This window comes from Ambystoma mexicanum, chromosome 2p (genome assembly GCF_040938575.1).
Source record: "Ambystoma mexicanum isolate Mex_15411 chromosome 2p, UKY_AmexF1_1, whole genome shotgun sequence".
In the NCBI taxonomy this organism is placed as follows: domain Eukaryota; kingdom Metazoa; phylum Chordata; class Amphibia; order Caudata; family Ambystomatidae; genus Ambystoma; species Ambystoma mexicanum.
Genome location: NC_090923.1, coordinates 1,441,612,782 through 1,441,635,109, shown reverse-complemented (window position 1 = coordinate 1,441,635,109; position 22,328 = coordinate 1,441,612,782). Strand labels below are relative to the sequence as shown.

General features: G+C 47.9%; 1 protein-coding gene across 7 annotated transcripts in view; it reads left to right on the top strand.

Moving 5' to 3' along the window:
* Window positions 1-22,328, top strand: part of LOC138567600 (uncharacterized) — a 1,191,853-nt gene that overhangs the window by 1,043,486 nt on the left and 126,039 nt on the right. For all 7 annotated transcript variants that reach the window (XM_069645994.1, XM_069645989.1, XM_069645987.1 and 4 more), the window contains one exon: window positions 10,713-10,866. In XM_069645994.1, coding sequence (XP_069502095.1) covers window positions 10,713-10,866 — 154 coding nt within the window. The remainder of the gene's footprint in view (window positions 1-10,712; window positions 10,867-22,328) is intronic.

Sequence of the window (22,328 nt, the reverse complement as noted above, 5' to 3'; positions counted from 1 at the left end):
TTTGTTTCTCTGTGTGCTGTGTCTCCATTCCTGATGTTGATGCTTTTCCCCTGTTTGTTGGGCGGGTGTTAGTTTACTTCAGGGTTTCATGTTTGGCGCCTAGATCTTTTGTTCTCGGCCTGCCAACCTCTAGGGGCCTATCGTCCTCGGCTGTTTTCTCTGCTCTCCGTTGGTTCCTTCTCCTGTTCTTGTATGTTCATTATCCGGGTGTCCTCCTCGCAGGTGGTAATACAATGTTGTTTCCCTTCCCACGTAAAGAGGAAGCCAAATGTGATGGTCCATTTGTATCGCACCTGTTTTTCGGTTATGCGTTTTGTTATCTGTGTCATCTCCCTGCGTTTCTAGAGAGTGGATTGAGCCAGGTCTTGAAAGAAGAGGATTTCTTCCCCATTCATTCTAATGTGGTCTATAGTTCTGGCTTTCTGCAATATATGTTCTTTTTGAGTATATTGTGTCATTGCTACCAGGACATCTCTTGGATAGGCCCCTGGTTCTCCTGCTCTGCGTGGGCCTACCCTGTGGATTCTGTCTATCTGAATCTCCTCCCCTGTGCCATCTGCGAGTATATCTTGAAACACCTGCTGTACTGCCTTCCGGAGGTCTTTGTCTTCAACTGATTCCGCCATATTTTTTATTCTTATGTTTGACCTTCTGGTTCGATTTTCTAAATCCTCGCATTGGGTTTTAAGTTCTTGGGACAGTCTGGCCAGTCGTTCTTGGGCTTCTGCGTATTGTAACATTTCTTCATCCAGATTCCTATGTCCGTCTTTAATTCCTGAACCACCTGTTTCATTTCCCCTTTCATGTTTTCAAATTGTTCATGCATGGTGGAATGTTCCTGGAACTCTTTGAACCATGTTTTCATGTCGTCTTTTGTGGCCATTTCTGTCTGTTCTGATGCAATCTTTTCCTTGGAATTTTGTGTGTTCGCTTTTGGAGTCGCCCCTGAGTCTGCTGAGTAACAGTCATGTGGAATTGCGGCATGTACTTTTTAGGAACCATAAAGGGTAAACACAAACAATAATACATGTTAATAACAAAGTAGCAACATCTCGGACATGAGTAGCACGAGCTGCAGTGCAGTCAAATAGATTAATAAGAGTGTTACTATTCAGCACAGCTGAATAGGCATGAAAGCTGAGCGGAATGTAGAGCACGTTACAGGGGAGTCAAAGTTATATTAACGCAGCAGCAATTCACAATAGAGCAGAGCAGCACGTCAAGTGAAAATAGAGGAAGGCAATGTGGTGCTGACAATTAGGCCATTAACGTCTGAGCAGAGGCCGTGATGGGGGAAGCAAATAGGTTGCAGCTAAGTGTGAGGTGATCTTAAAGCAATACAACAGACTACTAAGGCAATGTAGTATATAGGTACAGTTATATTATGCAGGCAACAGGACTAAGAACTTAGGTTCAGATGGGTGTCTACACAGTGTAACCATGGAACGACGGAGGAGTTGAGGATAACACCACTGCGGAACAATGTCGGATTACTGTATATGAGTGGAAGCGAGGCCACAGACTTCCAATGGATCACTGGAGCAAGGCAATTCATAGCACGAAAAATATATTTTTTGGGCGTTCCTGCGGGCCTCCCGCTCTGGACAGGCTCGGGACAGGAGCCTTATCCGTGGGCCTTTGCTGGCGACCAGCTTAAGCCAGCCAGTCGTGGGGATTGGCTAAAGGCCTAACAGGCAGCCAAAAGGATGGGAACTGAAGTTGTCCAGGCAACGTGGGGCACAAACAAGACCAGTTTTACTCAGTGGCCATCTTAGCAGGTTTAAACACGAAACGCTTCTCTGCAGATACACGTGGTGTGGCTGGGAATACGGCAGAGCCTTGCTCGATGCAGCGGACTGGATGTATAATAATTAAAGTAAACAAATCTCACAGATGGTGATATTTCATTGCGGCACGCTACTTGCAATGAAAGGATAGCCGTGAGGGCTTACCTATGGACGGCAAGTGCCGGCTGGTGTCGGTGTGCTGCTCCTGCAGCTACAAAGCTGGATGAACCCGCCTGGGCATCCAGGTGATATAAATGAGCATCACCTCCAGTCTCTACCAAACCTTAGTTTTTACCTTAAATCCGATTTCCCACCCTTAAGCCTTTAAAAAAGCCATTTCTGTCCTTCTTGAGGTATTTTTGATTTGTTTTTGGTTGAATTCTGATTTTCCCTCCCTTGTTTAAGACCTCAGAAAATCCCTATGTGTTCTTTCATCTTGATTGGTATTTTTCCCCTGTTTATTTTAGGCCTTTGAAACAAAAGAGTTCACATTGCAAGGATCCATTTTGTACTCTCCTCCCTCAATCCCTTTAAGAAATCCAGCATTCAGAAGGGCCAGGAAGTCATCAGAGCCCTCCCACGAGTCCTATTTCTACAGCTAGCCTAGTTGCTAGGGCACCAGCGAAGGCTACGGATAACTTCCTGTTTGCCTGGCACCCGTACCGTGCCTGGCCCAAACTACAGCTACATTAAAGTAAGGGACTTTTCTTGGTGATACTCCGCCATTGTCATAGCCTTTTGCCAAAATGATATTTTTGCAACACTACTAGACTTTGCCACTAAGATTGAACACTTTTTTTTAAATTGACTTGGTTGTTCAATTCAAAGACATTAAAATCAACAATTAAATCATTTTGGTATCATACTCAGTTGGTGCTACAATGATATATAGATATACTGAGTCATTAGCAGCATGCCCAGCCACACATTGAGATCTGTGACATCAATAACTGCGTTTTACATATCGTACAGAGGCTGCCAGTCTTCCTCAAGAATACACCACTCCTAACCCCAAATCAATACCCATATATCGTCCAACATAGCAGAGTTCTGTAACAAGTAATCCCTATAATATACTCAAATATCTTTGGGTCTAGAGGTTGAGGGCATCATGGCAATATACATTTCTTCAATGTCATTGGCCCATGCCAAATACATCAACCTGGTGTCAACCAGTGGGGGTGCCCTACGGGTCCAGACCCTAAATATGCATAATTTGGCAATTATACAGAATAGATTTATGAATCTTCATTTAATATGGGACATCTCAGTCAATAATCCAAACATACTTAACATGGCAGTGGGAAGTATCTGTTCTTCCACAATTTGACGACACACGGCCGCCGAAAAAGCTCTGAACATAGAGCAATCCCAAACCCTATGCCTGTAATCAGCTTTTTCACCTTTGCATCTAGGGCAGTTGCCGCCACTGCCATAATTTTCCTGCTTTTTCTTAGCTGGTGTACAATGCAGCCTATGTAATACTTTTTACTGCATAATCCTGACCCTAGAGTTAAATGAAACATTGCCTGTGAGTTTACACATATCCCTCCAGTTTTCATCTATAATATTCGTCCCCAGATCAGTCTGCCATGTATTACGTAATAGGGGAAAGTTTGCCGGTATTGCACTTTGCATACAAGCATACAGTGTTGGAACTACGTGCCCACAGCCTTGGGAGCTAGCAATATAACAAAGGATGGTATCCTCCCTAGGCTCAGCAGGGAAGGGGGCCATTTCACTCTGAATGCCACCCTCAGTCTATAGTAGTGCAGCCTGAATACAGGCATCAATATGCGTGTGGGTTGCAAATCATCAAGCGTCAAGAATGGACCATTTGAGTACATATCACCCACCACTTTAGACTCAGAGCCCTGCCAATTACGCCGGACAGCCTCATCCATCGTTGGGGAAATGCCAGGTGAGCACCATAGTGGAATACGCCTACTGTATGGCAGTGGTCTTTAAACTTTTTTGGCCTGGGGCCCCCTGAGCAAAGTTTGGGCAGGCTGCCCCCCCCCAAAAGTGCCAGATGGACAGTATGTAGAAATCGCTATGAACTTTTGCGTGCCGTCACCGCACCCTACTCCCAGTACAGACCCTGGGCACTCCCCACCCTACTCCCACCACTATTCCAGTGCTGCCACCCATCCTGCTCCCAACACAGTCCCATAACACAAGCATACACACATCCATACACATTTAAATAAAAAATAAATTGCCATAAACGTACCTTCTGCAGGGGCCTGCGTGTGGTTGCTAAAATGCCCTGCTCCATGTTGCTCTCCGTATGTGCGAGGAGGCGCAGGAGCACTCCTTCGCACATACATACATGCAGTGCCCCCGCCAGCATTTCCAATGAGCTATGCAAGGCTGGCGAAGCAAAACACACCCAGCGTTGCATGGCTCAGTGATTTTGTGGAGAAAATGAACTGTCAAAGGCAAACAGTGTTTCCCTTTGACAGTTCAGCCAGCCCAGGAGCACTCCCTCAGCTGGAAAAAGCAGCTGAGGGAGTGCTCAGTGTTTCACTGGGCTAGCTTCTCGGCTCCTCCATAATGGGTGATGTGGCCAGTGGGTGGACGCCCTCTCACCCATTATGGATGAGCCGGCAGGCTTGGACTGGCCTATAGGGCAATAGGGCGATGCCGTACCAAAAATGCAAAATTCTAGTGTAGGCCAGTCAAAATGGGCCACTTTTTTGGCCAATGTGGGCCAGTTTGAGGAGTTACTTCACTATGCAGCTAGTAGTTTTGACCATTGTTGCTGAATAAATATTGTTTAAATATCACAATTTGTGTACATTTGAACAAAAAACAACCCCTTGGGTACTATTCAAACAGTGTGTGACTAAAGGACTGAATATCCATTTGCAACTGCTGGACATTTTTTTCATTGGTGCCTAAGACCGTTTTATGGTCCAGTCTGACCATGTGAGCTGCCCCTTCCCCTTTCCTCCAATCTAAATATATATATATATATATATATATATATATATTTATTTATTTTTTTTACATTTCATGCTGGGCTTTGGCGCCCCTCCCGGGAGGCGGCCGCGCCCGCTTAGGGGGGCACGCCCCACAGTTTGAAGACATGTGCTGTATGGGGTAATTGAGCCAGTTTTCTGGAATATCTTCCGCCACACCATAAGAGTGGTTCTAAGCGGGTCAAACGTACAAGGGTCAGCGTATCGATTACAAATGATCAATGTGCAGATATTGCAGTTGCCTGCCGCAGCCTGTTCAATCTTAACATGTAGTTGTATTCGCTCTGTTCTGAACCAGCATTACGCAAACTGTGCCTACGCTGCTAGGAAGTACAATTCAAAATCTGGTGCTTTTGAAACCATCAGATTCAGAATGCATTAAAAATTGTGACAAAGGTATGTAGTATTTGAAAATATTTCTTACCAGGCCATATGGTGACATTCTGATATAGATATAGATATAGCACTCCTATCTCCAAATCAATACTCGTATATCGTCCACCATAGCAGAGTTCTGTAACAAGTAATTCATATAATATATTCAAATATCTTTGGGTCTAGAGGTTGAAGGCATCATGGCAATATACATTTCTTTCTTTGTCATTGGCCCATGTCACATACGTCAACTTGGTATCAACCAGCGGGGGTGCCCTACGGGTCCAGACCCTAAGAATGCATAATTTTGCCACACCATAAGATTGGTTCTAAGCGAGTCAAACGCACAAGGGTCAGCGTATTATTTACAAATGAGCAATGTGTGGATATTGCAGTTGCCGGACTCAGCCTGTTCAATCTTAACATGTAGTGGTATTCGCTCTGTTCAGAACCAGTATGATGCAAACTGTGCCTACGATGCTAGGCAGTACCATTCAAAATCTGGTGCTTTGAAACGATCAGATTCAGAGTGCATTAAAAATTGTGACAAGGATTCCAAGATGTCAGCCGAGCCGGGTAGACGTGTGTGAGCGGAGCTTCGTCCCCCAGCTCGGGCTGCAACATCAAAGAAACACAAAAAAAGAAGCTCTTCGGTCCTCATGACCACGTCTCCACCACAGAGAGAGGAGGGGGCGATAAACCAAGGGCGGGGGACCCAGCCCGAGAAAATTGCGGGATCGGCTTGCCGCCAGACCAGGAAGCGGCAGTGAAATACTTGATACGCAGTCGAGCGAGGAACGCCCAAGGACAAGCAAGCCAAAGCCCTCACCAAAGAACGTCAAGATATGGGATTTGTGCAATGTGTCACTGACCCCACACACTCCAAAGGACACACCCTGGATTGGGTTGCGGACCTCAACTGCTCTACAGCCATTAGTTCTAACACCCCTTGCCCCTGGACCGATCACCACATCATTCACTTCACCACCCCCACCCCTACAAGATCCAAGACTCCCGCACCACCCTCACTAGCCACGAAAACTGACCAAAGTCTACCTACAGCCGGTTCTAGAAGGTCCTTGCTTCAAGCCTCCCTTCTCTAAAGACCCAGTGGTTTTAGCAGAATTATACAACAGCACCCTTAAATCAGCAATCGGCACCATAGCGCCACTTGAACAACAAAAAAGAGCCAAAGTGTTAAAGCATGCAAACTCCTGGTTCGCCTCCGAGCTCCAAGAATTACGCACCCTCAAACGCAAAGCACTCACCAATTGACAAAAACATCCACAACATTCCCTCAAGGATGAATTTTAAAAAACTATCAAATCAATACAAAAAATCGATTATCACAGCCAAAGCCAACTCATATAACTGCAGAATATCGAAAGCCACATCTGAATCAAGAGAAATGTTTGCCATTTTTAGAGAGCTAACCGCTCCCGCCACTAGTGCCCAGGACATTGTTAAAAATGAAGCCTGGTGCTCAAGTATCCAATCAGCCATGCTCAATATAATTCCCGCAGACAAAAATTCGAGCCCACCATAAAAGCCCTGGCTAAATCTGACCTTGCTACCTCTCCCACGAAAAACACACTTCACTAGGACAAAAACCTATTCTCATTCAGGGATGTCTCTGAATCTGAAGTTGGAGCCCTGCTAAAACACCTTAAAGCATCTAACTGCAAAGGGGTCATCTGTCCAGCCGAAATCGTCAAAGAATGCGCTGACACCCTTGCACCATTTCTGACTGCATTCATAAATTCTTCCTTTGCCTCTGTCATTGTCCCACCCTGCCTTAAAGAAGCCTGGTTTCGCCCGCTCTTAAAAAAAACCTACCTTAGACCCCTCCTCCCCCAACAACTACCATCCCATTACCACAGTACCATTTCTGTTACAAATCCTGGATAAAACTGCTCATACCCAATCCAACACTTCCTTGAATCCAATGGCATTTTAGGAAAGAGGCAATCTGGATTTCTCCTAGCTCACGGAACAAATCTGCCTTATTGGATCTAAAAAACCAACTTGCAGATAATGGATGAAGGCAAACCCGCTCTTCTCCTCCTTGATCTATCTGCAGCGTTTTATCTCGTAGATCAAAAGATCCTCTGTAGACATCTCACCAGGTTAGCACAATTCACCCCTCAAGCCAACAACTGGATCACCACCTTCCTTGAGGGGAGAGCCATGAAAGTCTTCTCAGACCAGGCTTGTGCAACACCCACTACCATCCACTGCGGGGTCCCCCAAGGTTCGTGCACATCACCCGCCCTGTACAATATTTTCACCAAACCACTTTTCGACAAACTTGACATGCGCAGTATAGCTTACACAAACTATGCTAACGACACTCGTGTCCTCCTTCCTCTGTCTGGCTCGTATGAACAAGAAGCCAAGACACTGCACCTAGTTTACTCCACCATCCAAACCTGGATGGCAGCCCTCAATGGGGATAAAACAGAAATCCTCATAGTTGGCCCTAGGGAAACTCTCAGCAAACTCGATAATAAATGCAGTGCATTTATGATAGACAACACTATAATCACTGTCTCGTCGTCAGTAAAGACTCTGGGGGTATACCTCGACTCCACACTCTCCATGACACGCCAGGTTAGCGCCATTGCATCCTCGGCGTCCTTCACAACTAAACTGATTAATTCAGTGAAGCCATTCCTGTCCAAACAAAATTGCCTCTCAATAGCTAGAGCCACTATTGGATCAAAACTTAATTACTGCAACGTTCTCTTTGCTGGCACATCCTCCAAAAACCTGCACGGACTCCAAGTTCAAAATAATGCGCTTAGGGCTGCTCTAAACATTCCCAAAAGAGAGCACATATCCCAGGCCATACGCGAGGCCCACTGGCTCCCCGTCAAAGAGCCTATCGTCTTCAAGACGCTAGCCATAACTCACAAATGCCTCACGCTCACAGCCTCCGCTTATCTTTCAGAAAAAAATAATCAGAACTAACTCTGCCAGACCTAAAAGATTGAACTGCGCCAACTAGTTGAACATCCCCACCGTTAAAAGGGCCAAAGCAGGCGGTGCCAGCTTCCCTTTCACAGCTCCTAAACAATGGAACGCCCAATCACCCTCAGGAACCAGACCTCCCAACACTGCCTTCCGGAAAGCTATTAAGACCACGCTCTTTAGCTAGCCCGGCTCCCACTATACTTTTAAAGTTTGCCAGTCATCCCAAAACCTCTGAGCTCTATCAAGTGTTGAACTCACAGCCACGCAACCCCTTCCTTGAGGTACATCTCATTTCCCCTGTCTGTTGTTTCTCACAGTCCTTAAAGTTACCTGTCCTGTATTGTTTCACTGTAACCACGAACCTCTTACAGGCTGTCATATGTCTTTTTTCCCCTATTATTTGTTGTCATGTAACTAAGTAAGCCTGGCTTGTAGAAGTGCCACGACGCCCAAGGGCTGCTTTGTGTGCCTTATAAATGTAAAAAATAAAATAGCCAGAGCCGCAGTCAAGCTAGCCAGTCTATGTGCACTATTTTGTGCACACGTTGGTTTCATCATACCAGCGAAACATGACGTGCGGCGCATATGCAGGTCATCGAGCACATGGTTCGTGTCACTCAGCAATGAATTACTTAATGCGTATGTGCGTGATACAGCAACATACAGTTCGCAATTTACTCGGCGCAATGTAAAGCACCTGTCCCCCTCCCTAAAAAGATATGGCTTTCCTGCAAGGTGAAAATTACTCCTACCAGTGCATGCGAAAAATAATCACAAAGTTTGCGCAAAGCAATCCAAATGCTGCATACACACGAATACGAATTTCGTGTCCCCCACCGTCCAAAGCAAAAACGGAACGTAAGACGCGTGCGTGCGAACGACTCCAGCAAAATGAGCCAAAACACATTAACGAAACACAGGTTTTGTTTTGTCAGCATTTGTTTTTCGTGGGGGAAAAGAGTTCACGATCTGCCAACCAAGAGTAAAAATTCCACTGGTGGGGCAGAACGGTGGCGCCTGACGAAGCAAATCACAATCTGGGGGATTTTGTGCACAGGGAGTGTAATCTTACGATATCGCCCAGCCGTACTTACAATGTGGGTGGGCAACACAAACTTGCAACAAACCAAGTCAACAAGGAAGTCGCACAGGAATTGAAAGTAGATGTAAGTACACTGAAAGATCTTTCAAGAGTGTGATGCACCATAAATACATCTTTTCTTAGCAAAATAAATCAAATTGCCTAAATTATGTATCCAGTAATCCAGTAGGTTCAAGGGAAATGCACTATTTTGGCCTATGTTTTTTCCACTGATTCCTATAGTAAAGTAGGAGTCTGGCATAATGAGGCACTCATCCATGAAGGTGTTATTTATTGCCTCATCACTTAAGTCCTGAAAGATCTGGCATTCACAGCCGATAGAGATTTTCATAGCCTCAAATAGGCAATGTGGGTGCATATAATAGTCATATGCAAACTGGGGACTATCATATGGACCCTTTCTTATAGCAGCATGTACTGCTGTGGCTGAGCACCACAAATAACGAGGACCGCCAGGGAGGAAAACAGACTTCAGATGGAGAAGACCTCTCCTCTGTCCACTACAGAAGCTGCATGGCACCATGCGAGTTTGCAGAGGAGACCCAAGTGTGCGGGCTGCAGTTGGACCTGGAGTTCAGAGCCAGCTCATCAAGGATCAACTTTGTGTGGCTATTGAATATTTAGGCATAACCCTAAAGCAGATGACACTGATGGAGGGAGAAACTAAAATAGTGTATCCATGGCTATATATGACAGGTTAAAGCTAAAAATGAAGCAAAATACCTGTAAAGGGTAGTGTTGCAGCACAATATCTGATATAGATTTGCTTTTGATCCACCCAGCCTCCCCTTGGAGAGTTGGAAAAGTAAACGTGGATAAATAAAATAAATGAGAAATAGAAAACAAAACAAACCAAGGTTCATGTCAACTCAGAGGTATTGTGGAAGCCCAATCGTTGTGTGAAAGGGTCTTAATAAAGACTGTTTCAAGTCAGTGCGTACTTGTTACAATTTAAGAAGAAAACAGGTGTATCTTTTGGGTATGACGAGCATGTCAATCTGTAATAAATACCAAGAATAGCTCCTTTTACCATTAAGTAAATTCCATTTTATTTTCTGCTGGCTGTAAATTGCCCATTACAATGGTTAATGTTGTTGTGCTGTGTACTTTGTATAGATAGGCTTTAAGACTACTGGCTCAAAAGGAGACTTCTTCCAAATCTGAGGAGAATACTTTATCAAGGTTGTCTGTATGCCCAGAAGAGGTTTAAAAAAATTGTTAATCTGGAAAATATTCTATTTGAAGGTGATTGAGGCTGTGGCAAAAGAGTAAATGATAACACTGTTTGAACATGGCCAAATTGTATAGCTTAGTAGGATTACCATATCATTGCTCTGTGTCAGTGTTCTCAAAATCTCTTTGCACTGTAGACTGTTTTGGCTAAGTCCCAAAGGGGGCTGGGGTTTAGGTGGAGCCACCCTAGCAATCTCTTTGATAAACCTGTGCTGCTTTAGCAGAACACAAGTTCATATGACAATTCCTTTTTCACAGGTTGAAGAAGCTGTCTCTGCGTAACACCCCTGTGACTGATGCTGGTTTACCATATCTGCAGAACCTAAGGGAGATGGAAGATCTTTGCCTGGATCGAACCAATGTCACCAGTATTGGAGTGTCCCGATGCATTCCCAGCCTAGCTCATCTGCAGGTAATATAGTTGGGATGGTGAGAAAACACAGGAGTAAGCTACAGATATGGAAGGGATTTAAAAATGTTTAAGAAATGTTCAAATTGGCGCTGTATGTGTAGATTGCTGATACTGCTTTCTACATGTTGCCCATCACTGCTTTTCTCTGAAAGTCTCTCTATTCTTTCAACTCTCCCCTTTCTGGCTCATGTTTGTATACTCCCATCCCTCCCATCCGTATCAGCATATTGGTTCTCGCTTTCTCAATGAAATTACTAAATGTCTACTTTATTTGCATATTTATTGTTTGCTTGTTAGGTGCTTATACAGCAAGAAAATACTGTTTCAAAGCGCGATGGGAGGGAACAAGGGAGTGGAACACATTACAAATATAATATTTAAAGCAGTGGAGGGAAAAAGAGAACAAACCTACTATGCCTTGTGATTATTCAGAACATGCGGCAAGGGAGATGGTAGAGGAAGGAAGTGCTGGTGGAGCCCGAGCTCATGGGTGAGCCACAGATGAAGTGTTTGGAATGTTGAGTGCTGCACTGCCTGAAGCCATATTGGGTGTGTAGTGAACCTCCAGGGCAGAGGGTGTACCAAGGCAAGTTCTGAGGGTAGTCAGGAGCTGGGTGATTGGGTATGGGAGGACAGGGGCCCCGAGGATGCATAACGACCCCGGACACCAATCACAGGAACTGTGGGATTAGCAGAGGAGGGAAGAAGGGATGGAGGAGGTAAAGAGGAAAGTCCTAAGGAGCTTCCAGAATTTAAGAAAGCTTTACACAGAGCCACATGGGAGCGCCGAGATGGTCAGACGTCCCTAAGCAGTTCTCCGCCACGAGGGTCAATTTGAGGGTCTGAGCCCCCCCAAAGGAACTGTGCAGCGAGACCTTCCCCCCCAGAGGGCATTCGGAATCTGTGGAGCCCCGGTGGAGTTGGGGGTTTGGCTTTTCGAGTGGCCGTTGTAGTCCTGTTTCAAGCCCGCGGCCTGCGCACGGGAGATCTGTCTCTGCCGCTTCGACTCCCCGCGCTGAACCCGGGTGAGAGGCCGTGGCTTGTGTGGTGGTGGGACCCCCGGTTGGCAGCCCCCGCCTCCTGACTCGGGCAGCGGGATTACTGCGGTGCTGAGAGGGTGAGAATCTCCGTTTGCTCCGCTGCCCACGGTGGCGCCGGCGGGGATGGGGAGATTGCGGTGTGGCTTTGCAGAGGAGAAGTCCGTCCTGTGGCGAGAGCCGGCCTATGCCCAGCGGGGCTGGCTGCCTGAACACCGGAGGGCTCTGAGGCGGAGTGCCCCTGTCCTGCAAGTGGAGGTGAGCCTATTAAGCAGGGCGGACCCGCCTCGGGACCCGAGCCCGGCAACCTCGGCTCGGGTCCCCGAGCTTGCTCCTCGTCTTGGTGGGCTGCAAGGGGCCTGGGTGGAGGAGCCCTGTCCACTGGGGGAGGGCGGTTGTGCCTCTCCTTTTTTAAACGCCTGTGGGGAACTTGAGCTGGCGGTGACACTCCTTCGCCTCGGCGGTCTATGCCCTCCGGCTCGCATTTTCGTGGAAGCCGTGCAGAATGAGGCGGTTGCCAGCTCCCGATAGCAGCAGTGTGTGATCTGGAGACTGCGCCGAGGGCAGTGCTGTTTTGTGCGATTCTCCCCCGGCCCTGACAGCCCATCCTACGTGCCCCTGCATTGCCTCTACCAAGTGAACGCATGGTACTTCATCTTTGAACTTGCGCCCTGTCTGGTGTTTGGACTCTTTCTCTATGAAAGTGGTGGGTTCCCAAGATCTCTTCCTCCTGGATCCTACCCTATGTAGAGGTCTTTAATGTGGGAGCTCCGGATCCTGTTGGTTGCGGTGGGTTTCTACCTGGATTGTAGCTTCAGACTATGATCTTTGCCCCCCACTTAAACTGTCTTTGCTCTCCTGGTTGGCCCCAAGGTGCTTCCTGAAGGCGTAACTCCCCTCCAAGTTCTTGCTCCTTCCATTCTGGTGCCCAGACAGGGTGCTTCTGGATGTGGGGAGAGCTGCGTTCTACTTCTCTTGTTCCTGGAGCCGGTTGGAGGCTGAGGTGCCCCTAAACCCCCCTTTTTAATTTTTGTTTGTTTATTTATTTTCTCTGTGGCCTCGCTATATCTGTGGAACCCTTCTGGGAGCGGCATAGGGTCCCCCCTCGGAGGCCATGCGGGTCTTTGGGGCGGCGCTTTCCTCGCTTTCAATGGACTGGGCCAAAACCTTGCAGAGATATCGTCGCTCCCCAGATCTGTCTCGGGACAATAGTCCCTCGTCTAAGACTCTCCAACCAGAGCATATGGAGACCCAGACGGTGAGTGGAACAATGATGGCTCTGTTGGAGGAGATCAAAGGCTTCAGAGCTGACATCAGCAAGAGATTGGACGCACTAGACAAGAAAGTAGACTCAGTCGCCGACCGGGTCCAAGCTTTGGAAGCAAATGAATCCTCGATTGACATTCTAGAGTCCCAACTTGACGTTCGTCTGTCGGAATTGGAGAGAAGAGAGGAGAAGATAGCCCTCAAGTTGGATGACTTAGTGAACAGAGAAAGAAGATGTAACTTGCGGTTTCTGGGAGTCCCGGATCGAGATGAGAAGTCGCCTGTGGACATTATTAAGGTTGTGAAGGCAGTAGTGAGTAATCTCTTTGACGAGGGGAACACTAATGAGCCAACCATTGACAGAGCCCACAGAGCGGGTGCCCCAGAGAGAGGCCCTTGATCGATTCTGGTAAAGTTTCATTACTATTCCGAGAAGGCTAAGATCTTGGATCTGGCTCGGAAGAGGGGGCCCTTGGAATGGGAAGGCTCCAAAATTTCGATTTACCAAGACCTATCAGCCTTCACCCTATTTCGCAGGTGCCTGTACATCCCCCTAACGAGGTGGCTCCAGTCCAGAGGTGTGCGATACAGATGTGGCCACCCTTTCTCTCTCTCGTTTGAAGTTGAAGGGTATAAGTACTCTCTGGTATCCGAGCCCGACATACAAAAAGTATCCCAAGAGCTTTTGGGAGATCAAATTGCAGGAGAGAGAGAGGCAAAAGGAGAGTGTGCCTCAACAGAGCCAGGCACTTCCAAGCAATTTACAGAAAGGCGGCGGGTTCGGGGCCACAGGAAATTCAGGAAGATGGCGCCCCCTTCGCCCGGTCAGCCGGCTCCTTAACTGACTTTGGTCTCTATTGTTTTTCATCTATCATCAAGGAGGGGTGGGCTTTGGAGGATGTCAACCTCTCCCCAGATTAATTGTGGTTTGTTGGGGGGGATAGGGTCTGGAATCTTTTTGTTTGGTTTTCAGAGTGGATGGGGCTCAGAAAGTTTAAATGTTTCTTGTTATGTATTGCCCGGATGGAGGTGAATCCTGGTGGCCTGGCGAAGCAGCAGTTTCCATGTCGCAAATTGTCCAGGCGCTCGCAAATGGAGGGGCGGGGAGGATTCAGGAGGGTGGAAAGGGTTTTCTTTGTTGCTTTGGGAAATTTGCAGGTATCAAGGGGCTGGTGTCTCTTTTCTTTGGCAGAGTAACAACTTAAGGGGGAACCAAAGTCAGTCTTGCAAGGGGGGGAGATTTGGGGATTTTTGTATTTTGTTCATACTAGTGTGCCACTCTGATTTCCCCTATGACTGATCCCGTTCAGTTACTGACACTAGGCTCATTGAATGTATGATGTCTCAATTCGCCACAGAAGCGTTCCCTTACCATTAGAGAATTTAATAGATTGAAACTGGATTTTCTCTTTCTTCACGACACTCACTGGCCGGGGGAGGGACGAACCGTCCTTGAAGGCAACGCCGCTACAGAGAGTTTTTCACTCTTCATCCCCGTCTAAGAAAAGATGAGTAGCAATAATGGTAGCAGCCAAGGCCCAATTCATCTTGAAAGCCCAATGTAGGGACTCGGAGGGCGAAGTTAAGGGCTTCAAGATAACCCTAATTTCTGTTTACCAACGAGGCCCAGGATCGTTTTTGGTTGGAGATGAGGTCTAGAATTGCTTCTTTTGCTGAGGGCATCCTAGTGGTGGGAGGTTATTTTAATATGGTCCTGGACCCTGATCGGGATAGGTCCTTTGAGCGGCCTTTTCTTGACTCTCCTTTGCTGAGGCGGCTAGCCACCTCGTTTCAAGAAACCAATACTGAGCTTGGGCTTCGAGATCCCTTTTCGATTCGGGTAGGTCGTCTCACGGCTTTCACGTACTTCTCCAAAACCCACTTGTCGTACTCTAGAATTGATTATATCTTACAAGACAGAACTCTCTGTGAGCAGATCACCGAAGTGAAGGTGGAGGCGACGCCTTGGTCGGACCACGACCTGGTGAGGGTTCAATTTGGGATGCCGAATAAGCTGGGATTCCAGGGGAGATGGACCTGTAGCGATCTCTTGTTAAAGGATAAAGAGCTGTAACAGTCTATTCAAACTTCAATCAAGGAATTCTTTGTAATTAATGACAATGGGCAGGTGAAAGCTGAGGGGGTTTGGGAAGCCTTTAAAGCCACTATCAGGGGTGTTCTCATAGGGCTGGGGGCGGCGAGGAAATGGGAGAGGTGCAGAGAGGAGAAATTGCTGCGGGATAAAATCGAGGAGCTGAAACCGGGGGTAAACTTAGGTCACAGATGTTCCCAGCGAAGTTGGCGGAACTACATCAACTGAAGGGAAAACTGGCTTCTCTATTGATAGCTCAAACAGAGAGAAAACTCTCACTCCACAAGCAACAATACATGGAGAAGGGAGAAAAAGCCAAAAAAATCCTGGCCTGGAGACTCCGGGAGTCCAGATATAAAAAGAGAGTGGAAGCACTAACCTTGCCTGGTGGGGTGATCTGTAGGGATGACCCAGGGATTGCGGAACAGTTCCGACTGTATTATGAGCACCTTTATACCTCAGAATATAAGGGGGATGAGGAGGAGATGGATAGGTTTTTAGACGCCCTTCCTTTGCCACGTCTCCCCCCTGAGAATTCCGATCCTCTCGAGAGGCCAGTCACTCCTGAAGAAGTGATTGATGCAATCTCCTCCATGAGGTCGGGGTCGACTCCAGGAGATGATGGGTTTTCCATCGCTTTCTTTAAGTCCTTTCGTGGTTCTCTTGCCCCCTTCCTGGCTAAGCTTTTCAATGCACTTTTGGACTCGGGCAGCATCCCCCACTCAATGCGCTCAGCCCGCATTCTAGTCATTCCAAAGGATGGGAAAGACCCGAAGCAGTGCCAATCATAACATCCTATTTCGCTGCTTACCACAGACGTAAAAGTCCTGGCAAAGTTGCTGGCTAATAGGTTGGCTCCGCTACTCCCTTCATTGGTGCATGGGGATCAGGTAGGCTTCATTCCCGGGAGGCAAGGGGGGGATACTATTCGGAAGTCCCTGGACTTAATACATGAAGTTGCCATTTCAGGGGAGGAGGCCTATCTGCTGTCTTTGGACTCAGAGAAGGCCTTTAACCGGGTTGAGTGGTCTTACATGAGGAAAGTCCTTCAGAAACTTGGCTTGGGTGAGAAATGTTGTGGCTGGATATCGGCTCTTTATAATAGTCTGTCAGCAAGAGTGGCAATGAACGATACAGTTTCTGCGGCCTTCTTTCTATCTAGGGGAACTCGCCAGGTCATTAAATACCCTAATTTAAGAGAGGCAATGGGTGACTCCCCAATGTCCATTTTTGACTACCTCTGTTTGAAAGGGATCCTCCTGACAGAAACCAAGTGGGTAGAAAAGTTGGCCCACCCTCTGATGCCACTCAAGAGAATTATAGTGCACTCCCCTTCAAGGAGATGCTCTTTGTCGAAAATTCTATAAAGTCCTAATTACGGCAACGCTTGAGAGCAGACAGGGGTTTAAGAACCATTGGGAGACTAGGTTGGGAGAGGTGATTGATGAAACAACCTGGTCAGCCATTTTCAAATCCCTCTTGCGGCGAATTTATATACAGCAGCGATCGAGCATAATTTTAAGGTTCTTCACGCATGGCACCTAGCCCCATCTAGGTTTGCTAAAATCTACCCGGGAGTTTCACCTCTTTGTCCGAGGGGATGCAGCCTTCTAGGCTCATGGTTTCATTTGTGGTGGGAGTGTCCAGTTCAATCATTCTGGCTGGAGCTTCAGAGCTGGATCAAAGACATAACAGGAGTCCCTCTATCCCTTCACCAGATGGCTTTCCTCTTCAGTGTCTCTTCTGAGGACGACCTCCCGAATCCTCTCCCCAGAGTGGTCCAAGCCATGCTTCGAGCAGGGAGACTGGCATTAGCCCAAAAGTGGAAAAGTGTTTTACCCCCGAGAAGGCCAGACTGGATGGCCAAACTTTGGACGATATTCACTTATGAAAAGCTCTCAGCCATACCGCACGACTCCATGAACTCTTTCTTACAAGATTGGATGGGCGTTCTCCTTCATGAACTGTGCTCGAGTACGCTTGCTTCTTATGCAGTTTGTTTCTTTCAGCAGTTGTAAATTTACTTGTCTTTTTATTTGAGCCGAAAGTGTCAATATGTGCTTTGTCTTGGTCCCACTTTAACGTAATTCTTGAGACTCTATTGCCAACTTGATTTTGATTGATTCCTGTGCGGGGGAGGGTTGTTTCTTGCAATACCAAGAGTTTTCTAATGTGCTTATGCTGATGGTTTGACTTTTTCTTGTTTATTGTAAAAGTTTCAATAAAATTTAAGTAGAAAAAAAAGAAAGCTTTACACACCAAGAGTTGGTGCCAGAGGAACGTAGTGTTCTAGAGGTAAACAGGCCAATTCATGGAATTCATGTGCGCAGAAAATCGCAGCGCAAGTGTGAAAATCGCAGCGCAAGCGTGAAAATCACAGCGCAAGCGTGCCAAAGCCGCGCACATCGATTAATGGAAGTCCGTGCGCGTGTAAATCCTTGGATGTGCGCTAAAATCGTGGGTGCGCATGGGGGCGCACACGTCATCAAACGGCGTGCGCTACACGCACAGTGAAAGCGCACATAGCGCAGCGCACACAACAAAAGTGGGCGGAACATGCGGCGTAACACGCGGAATGGGGAACACCGCGTGAAAATGTGGGCGTTACGGGGGAAGTACAGGAGGTAAATGCTCGCAATGCCCACACACGCGCCTACAACACGTATTCATGGAATCGAACAGGGGAAACGCGTGCACCAAAAAAGACGCGCTAATCCGGAAACATGTACGCCAGCAGGAAGCAGGCGTACGCGGCCTCGCGCAGCATAAAATTGCGCGCAAACAACAAACAAGCTCAGACGCTACGATGAATATACTGTTCCTCGCAGCAGTGGTCGTGGGACACCGCAGGAGGAGGAGGAGGATAGCCAGGCCCCTAATTTTTACACCCAGGACCAGCCTTTTTGGGATGCCTGATGACCAGGTGTATGGGAGGTACAGGTTTCCACCACACATAATAATCGTCCTGGTGAGTGAGTGAGTGGGAGGATGACCTCACATCACCCACCCTGTGCTCCCAAGCACTGAGCCCCTTGGGAAAGGTGCTCAATGTACTGCACCTCTTGGCCACTGGTTCATTTCAGCGGACAAGTGCCATAGTGGGGGGGGTCAGAGGCCACGCAGTCACGCTGCCTACACCAGGTGTTGGCCATCATGACTGCATGCTCCTGAGTCCGCAGGCACATATACATGCCCAGAACAGCTGCAGAAAGGCAGGCTGCCGTCCAGGACGTTTACGGGGTGGCACACTTCCCCAAAGTGCTAGGTGCCATTGTTTGCACCCATGTGGCTCTACGTCCACCCAGGGCAACTAAGCACATCTATAGAAACCGCAAGCACTGGCATTCCATCAACCTGCAGGTAGTATCTAATGCCAAGGGAATCATCACCTCAGTATATGCCAACTATCTAGGGTCCACCCATGATATTTTCATTTTCAGAATGTCACCCCTAAACCGGGACCCAGAAGCTGGGCGGCATGACGATACATGGCTGCTTGGTGAGTATAAATGCCTCTGCACATGCATGCATGTCAGATACTGAGTAATGTCACAACCCCACTAATGATACCCATCATCACCTCCCCAGGTGACCGTGCCTACTCTCTGCGCATCCACATGACGACGCCAATTCGGAACCCCGCCACACCACCTGAGGTAAGATGCAACACAGCCCATATTGCAACCCGGGGCATAGTGGAGCGCACATTCGGAGTGCTCAAGTCACGCTTTCCCTCCCTTCACCGCTCTGGTTGGCAGCTGCTATACGCGCCCCAGTAGTGTGCAGGATCATAGTGGCAGCATGTGTCCTGCACAACGTTGCAACCCGCCGGGGCCTGCCGGTGGACATGGTGGTGCCCCTATATCCCCAACCACATGCACGGCTGCTGTGCATGGGAGGTGAAAGGGCACGTGGTGAGGTAGCCCGTACACAGCTGGTGGCTAATTACTTCACCTAAAATCCTACCCCTGTGGAGTGCACACAGCCCTGGCACATACCAGCTGACAATCAATGATGATGACACAAGGGACAGTCAACTGTCACAACCATGCGAGCCTGAGATTGGTCACCTCGAAGTTTTACATTGTGTGCATCCCTACCTACTTAAAGACAACCAATGCTGTGTGACAAAAAAAACACATTCATGCTGCATGAATGACTACCCCCTTGAAAAATACAACATGAAAATAGTGCCATGTCACCCAACCCCTCCCCATCTCAGCTACCCAGCACACTATGGCATGTCATGCAATGTGAAAGCAACAAAATGAATGCACAACACATGACACAAGTGTCACAAAGTGCACTGTTCCAAATGTAAACAGGCCACATACAACATGCTCCCAGTAATCAATAAGAAACAGCACACATGAACAAATACCAGCAACACAGGATGAAACAGTGTCAAAATACGACAGTACAAAATCAAAGTAGTGCAAGTCTCACAACCTGACTAAGCTAGCACATCGACCCCTTCCAACTGCAGAGTGTTGCTGTCAGGCAAATGTGTCAGTGTACTGCATACAACATGAACTGCATCTGCAAAGGAGACGGCCTTGTGAAGACATGAAGAAGGTACATGTGAATAAGGAGAAAGTCATGGATGCACAAGCACATATCAATACACCATGCAGTGTTCAATCCAACAACAATCCCCACTAGGGATGTACACACAGTTTTGACTACAGACTGCCCACACAGCTCATGGGAGCCCAATGTCACTTTGTAAGTTACTGTCACTTGGTCACACCCTTTGCAAGCCCATGGAAAGGGGAAGCAGGAGGGGTGTGTGTGTCAGGAACCCAAGCATCTAACCCTAACACAGGACAAGCCTGCATGTGCCCGGCTGGAATACACAGAGGATGCCCACGGGAGCCACACAAGGCAACACACTGTTAAAAATTTTTTTAAAAAAAGCAAAAATGGCCATGTGTCCATGTGTGGACGAGGGGGGGGAGTCCACCCAGGAGGTTCGAGGACAGGGTGCACACCAACACCCGCATGCGTGGATGTTGTGGAAAAAAAAATACCTCCATGGGCTCATGGCCTGCACGGCTACGATATTGTGGGAGAATTGCTGTCGCTCTCTTCACCCTCTGCTGCTACATCAGGAGGTGGCTGTGCTATGGGAGGCAGCCCACGCAAAGCCCAGGTATGGTCCTCCATGGCAGCAAGCATGCAGGCGTGGAAGGTTTCGTTCTGGAGGATGATGGTGCGGAGATCCTCATGCAACACCTCATGCGAAGCCTGCATTTCTACCCGCATGGCCTCACGGTTGCCTGGAGCTCTGCTGAGAGTGAACGTGTTAGCTGCTCCAGCTGCTGTTCTGACCTAAAATTTCGGGAAGCCTCCAGTTCACGCAGAGTCTCCCTGAGGAAATGGAGTTCTAACCTCAGGGCTTCCCTGTGCCCCAGTGACTCTACAGATATGGCTTTGAGCAGAGTCTCCAGTGCCGCCCATCGGTCCCTGTTGGACGCCAACATGTCTTCCCTGTGTGATTGGCAAATGGAGTCTGTTACCTGCTGTTGGAGCTCCATCTCCCTTTCAGGGGGGAGAATGGAGGTGGCCACCCTATCCATTGCCTGAGCCATCATTTCAACCAATGCTCCCTGTTGTGCTGCTATAGTGTACATGGAGTTTTCCCATACAGTATTGCCTGGTGGCGTACGGCTACCGCGTCGGCGGGCACCACACCTGTTTGGGCAAGGCGATCTGCACCTTGCTGTGCTGGCACTGCCTGAGGCTGCAGGACTGCATTCCCCCTCTGATCTGCTGGCCCAGGAACAGGATCAGATGTTGTGGAGTGTGACCCTGCATCCGTAATCGCCAAAGGCGGAGTTACCAACACTAACATCCCCATAGAGGGGAGTCCCCTTGGTGCAGGTGGGTTGGACAGAACAGCATCCCTCCCAGTAACACTCACCTGCGATGCCACATATGTCTCACTGTCCGATTCAGGACCTGAATCATAGAGGTCTGGGGAGGTGCACCCAGAGACACCCGTGGACAGTATGGTCAGCAGGAGGATTGGGTTTTCACCCACCACCACCCCGCATCCTCCCCTGGTGCCCTGAGATTCCTCCTGGGTCTGCACCATCTCCTCCACCTCAACAGCATCAAGTGCGTCATCACCTGCAAAAACATGAAAGACAACAAATGGAAACAGGCATGAGCACCATAGCACACACATAGGCCTGACAAGCCAGAGATCCAGTACATGAATTACACAACTCCCACATGACTATAACCCTGGCATGCATGCACTGTCAATGAGTTTGAAGGGGAGGCAAAAGGCAGATACTGAGGACTCCAAGATAGAAAAGCAACACATTTGTTGCATGCTGGATAGCACTGGCATCACACATTAGCCTGTGAGTGGCATGTCCAATACACATACATGACACATGCCAGCACACAGATGACACGTAGCATAGCCATGGTACATTTGACAAGTACAGCCATATGTTAGTGAATGAGTACTGTCACCCATCCATGTGAGACGGACATGATGAGAAGAAAAATGCAAAATAGTGTGACAAAATATGCATGTGCCACACACTGCAAAACATCCAGTGTACAATTATACAGTGATGGCAGGCAGATGGATACATCAATGGTTGGTCACTTCCACATGACAGGAAACAACAATCATGTTCCACATTCAAACATGCCACAAAAATTAATGTGAGCAGGCACTTACTCAATCAGCCTGAATGGTCAAATCATTCCCTTAACATGGTAATAAATGTGGGACATTGTGGGGTGTAATCTATGACAGAAGCATGTCACATATGTGGCATTAGGGCAGAAAAATGTGTTGCAAAAATGGGAGGATTGAAACAATCGGGCTGAATGAACACTGAAAATTCAGAACAATGTTGTTGCAAGATGACAGTTCAAGGGCAACTGCAGTTATGTGGTGCTAATTGGCTACTGTGGTCAGAAGGGATACTGTCATACCCAAATCCAAGGCCGGTGAATGGTTTGGAGGAAGCACATGGGTGAACCATACCACCCATGAGTACACACCCTCACCTGGCACTCAATCATAACACATCACCCAAGCA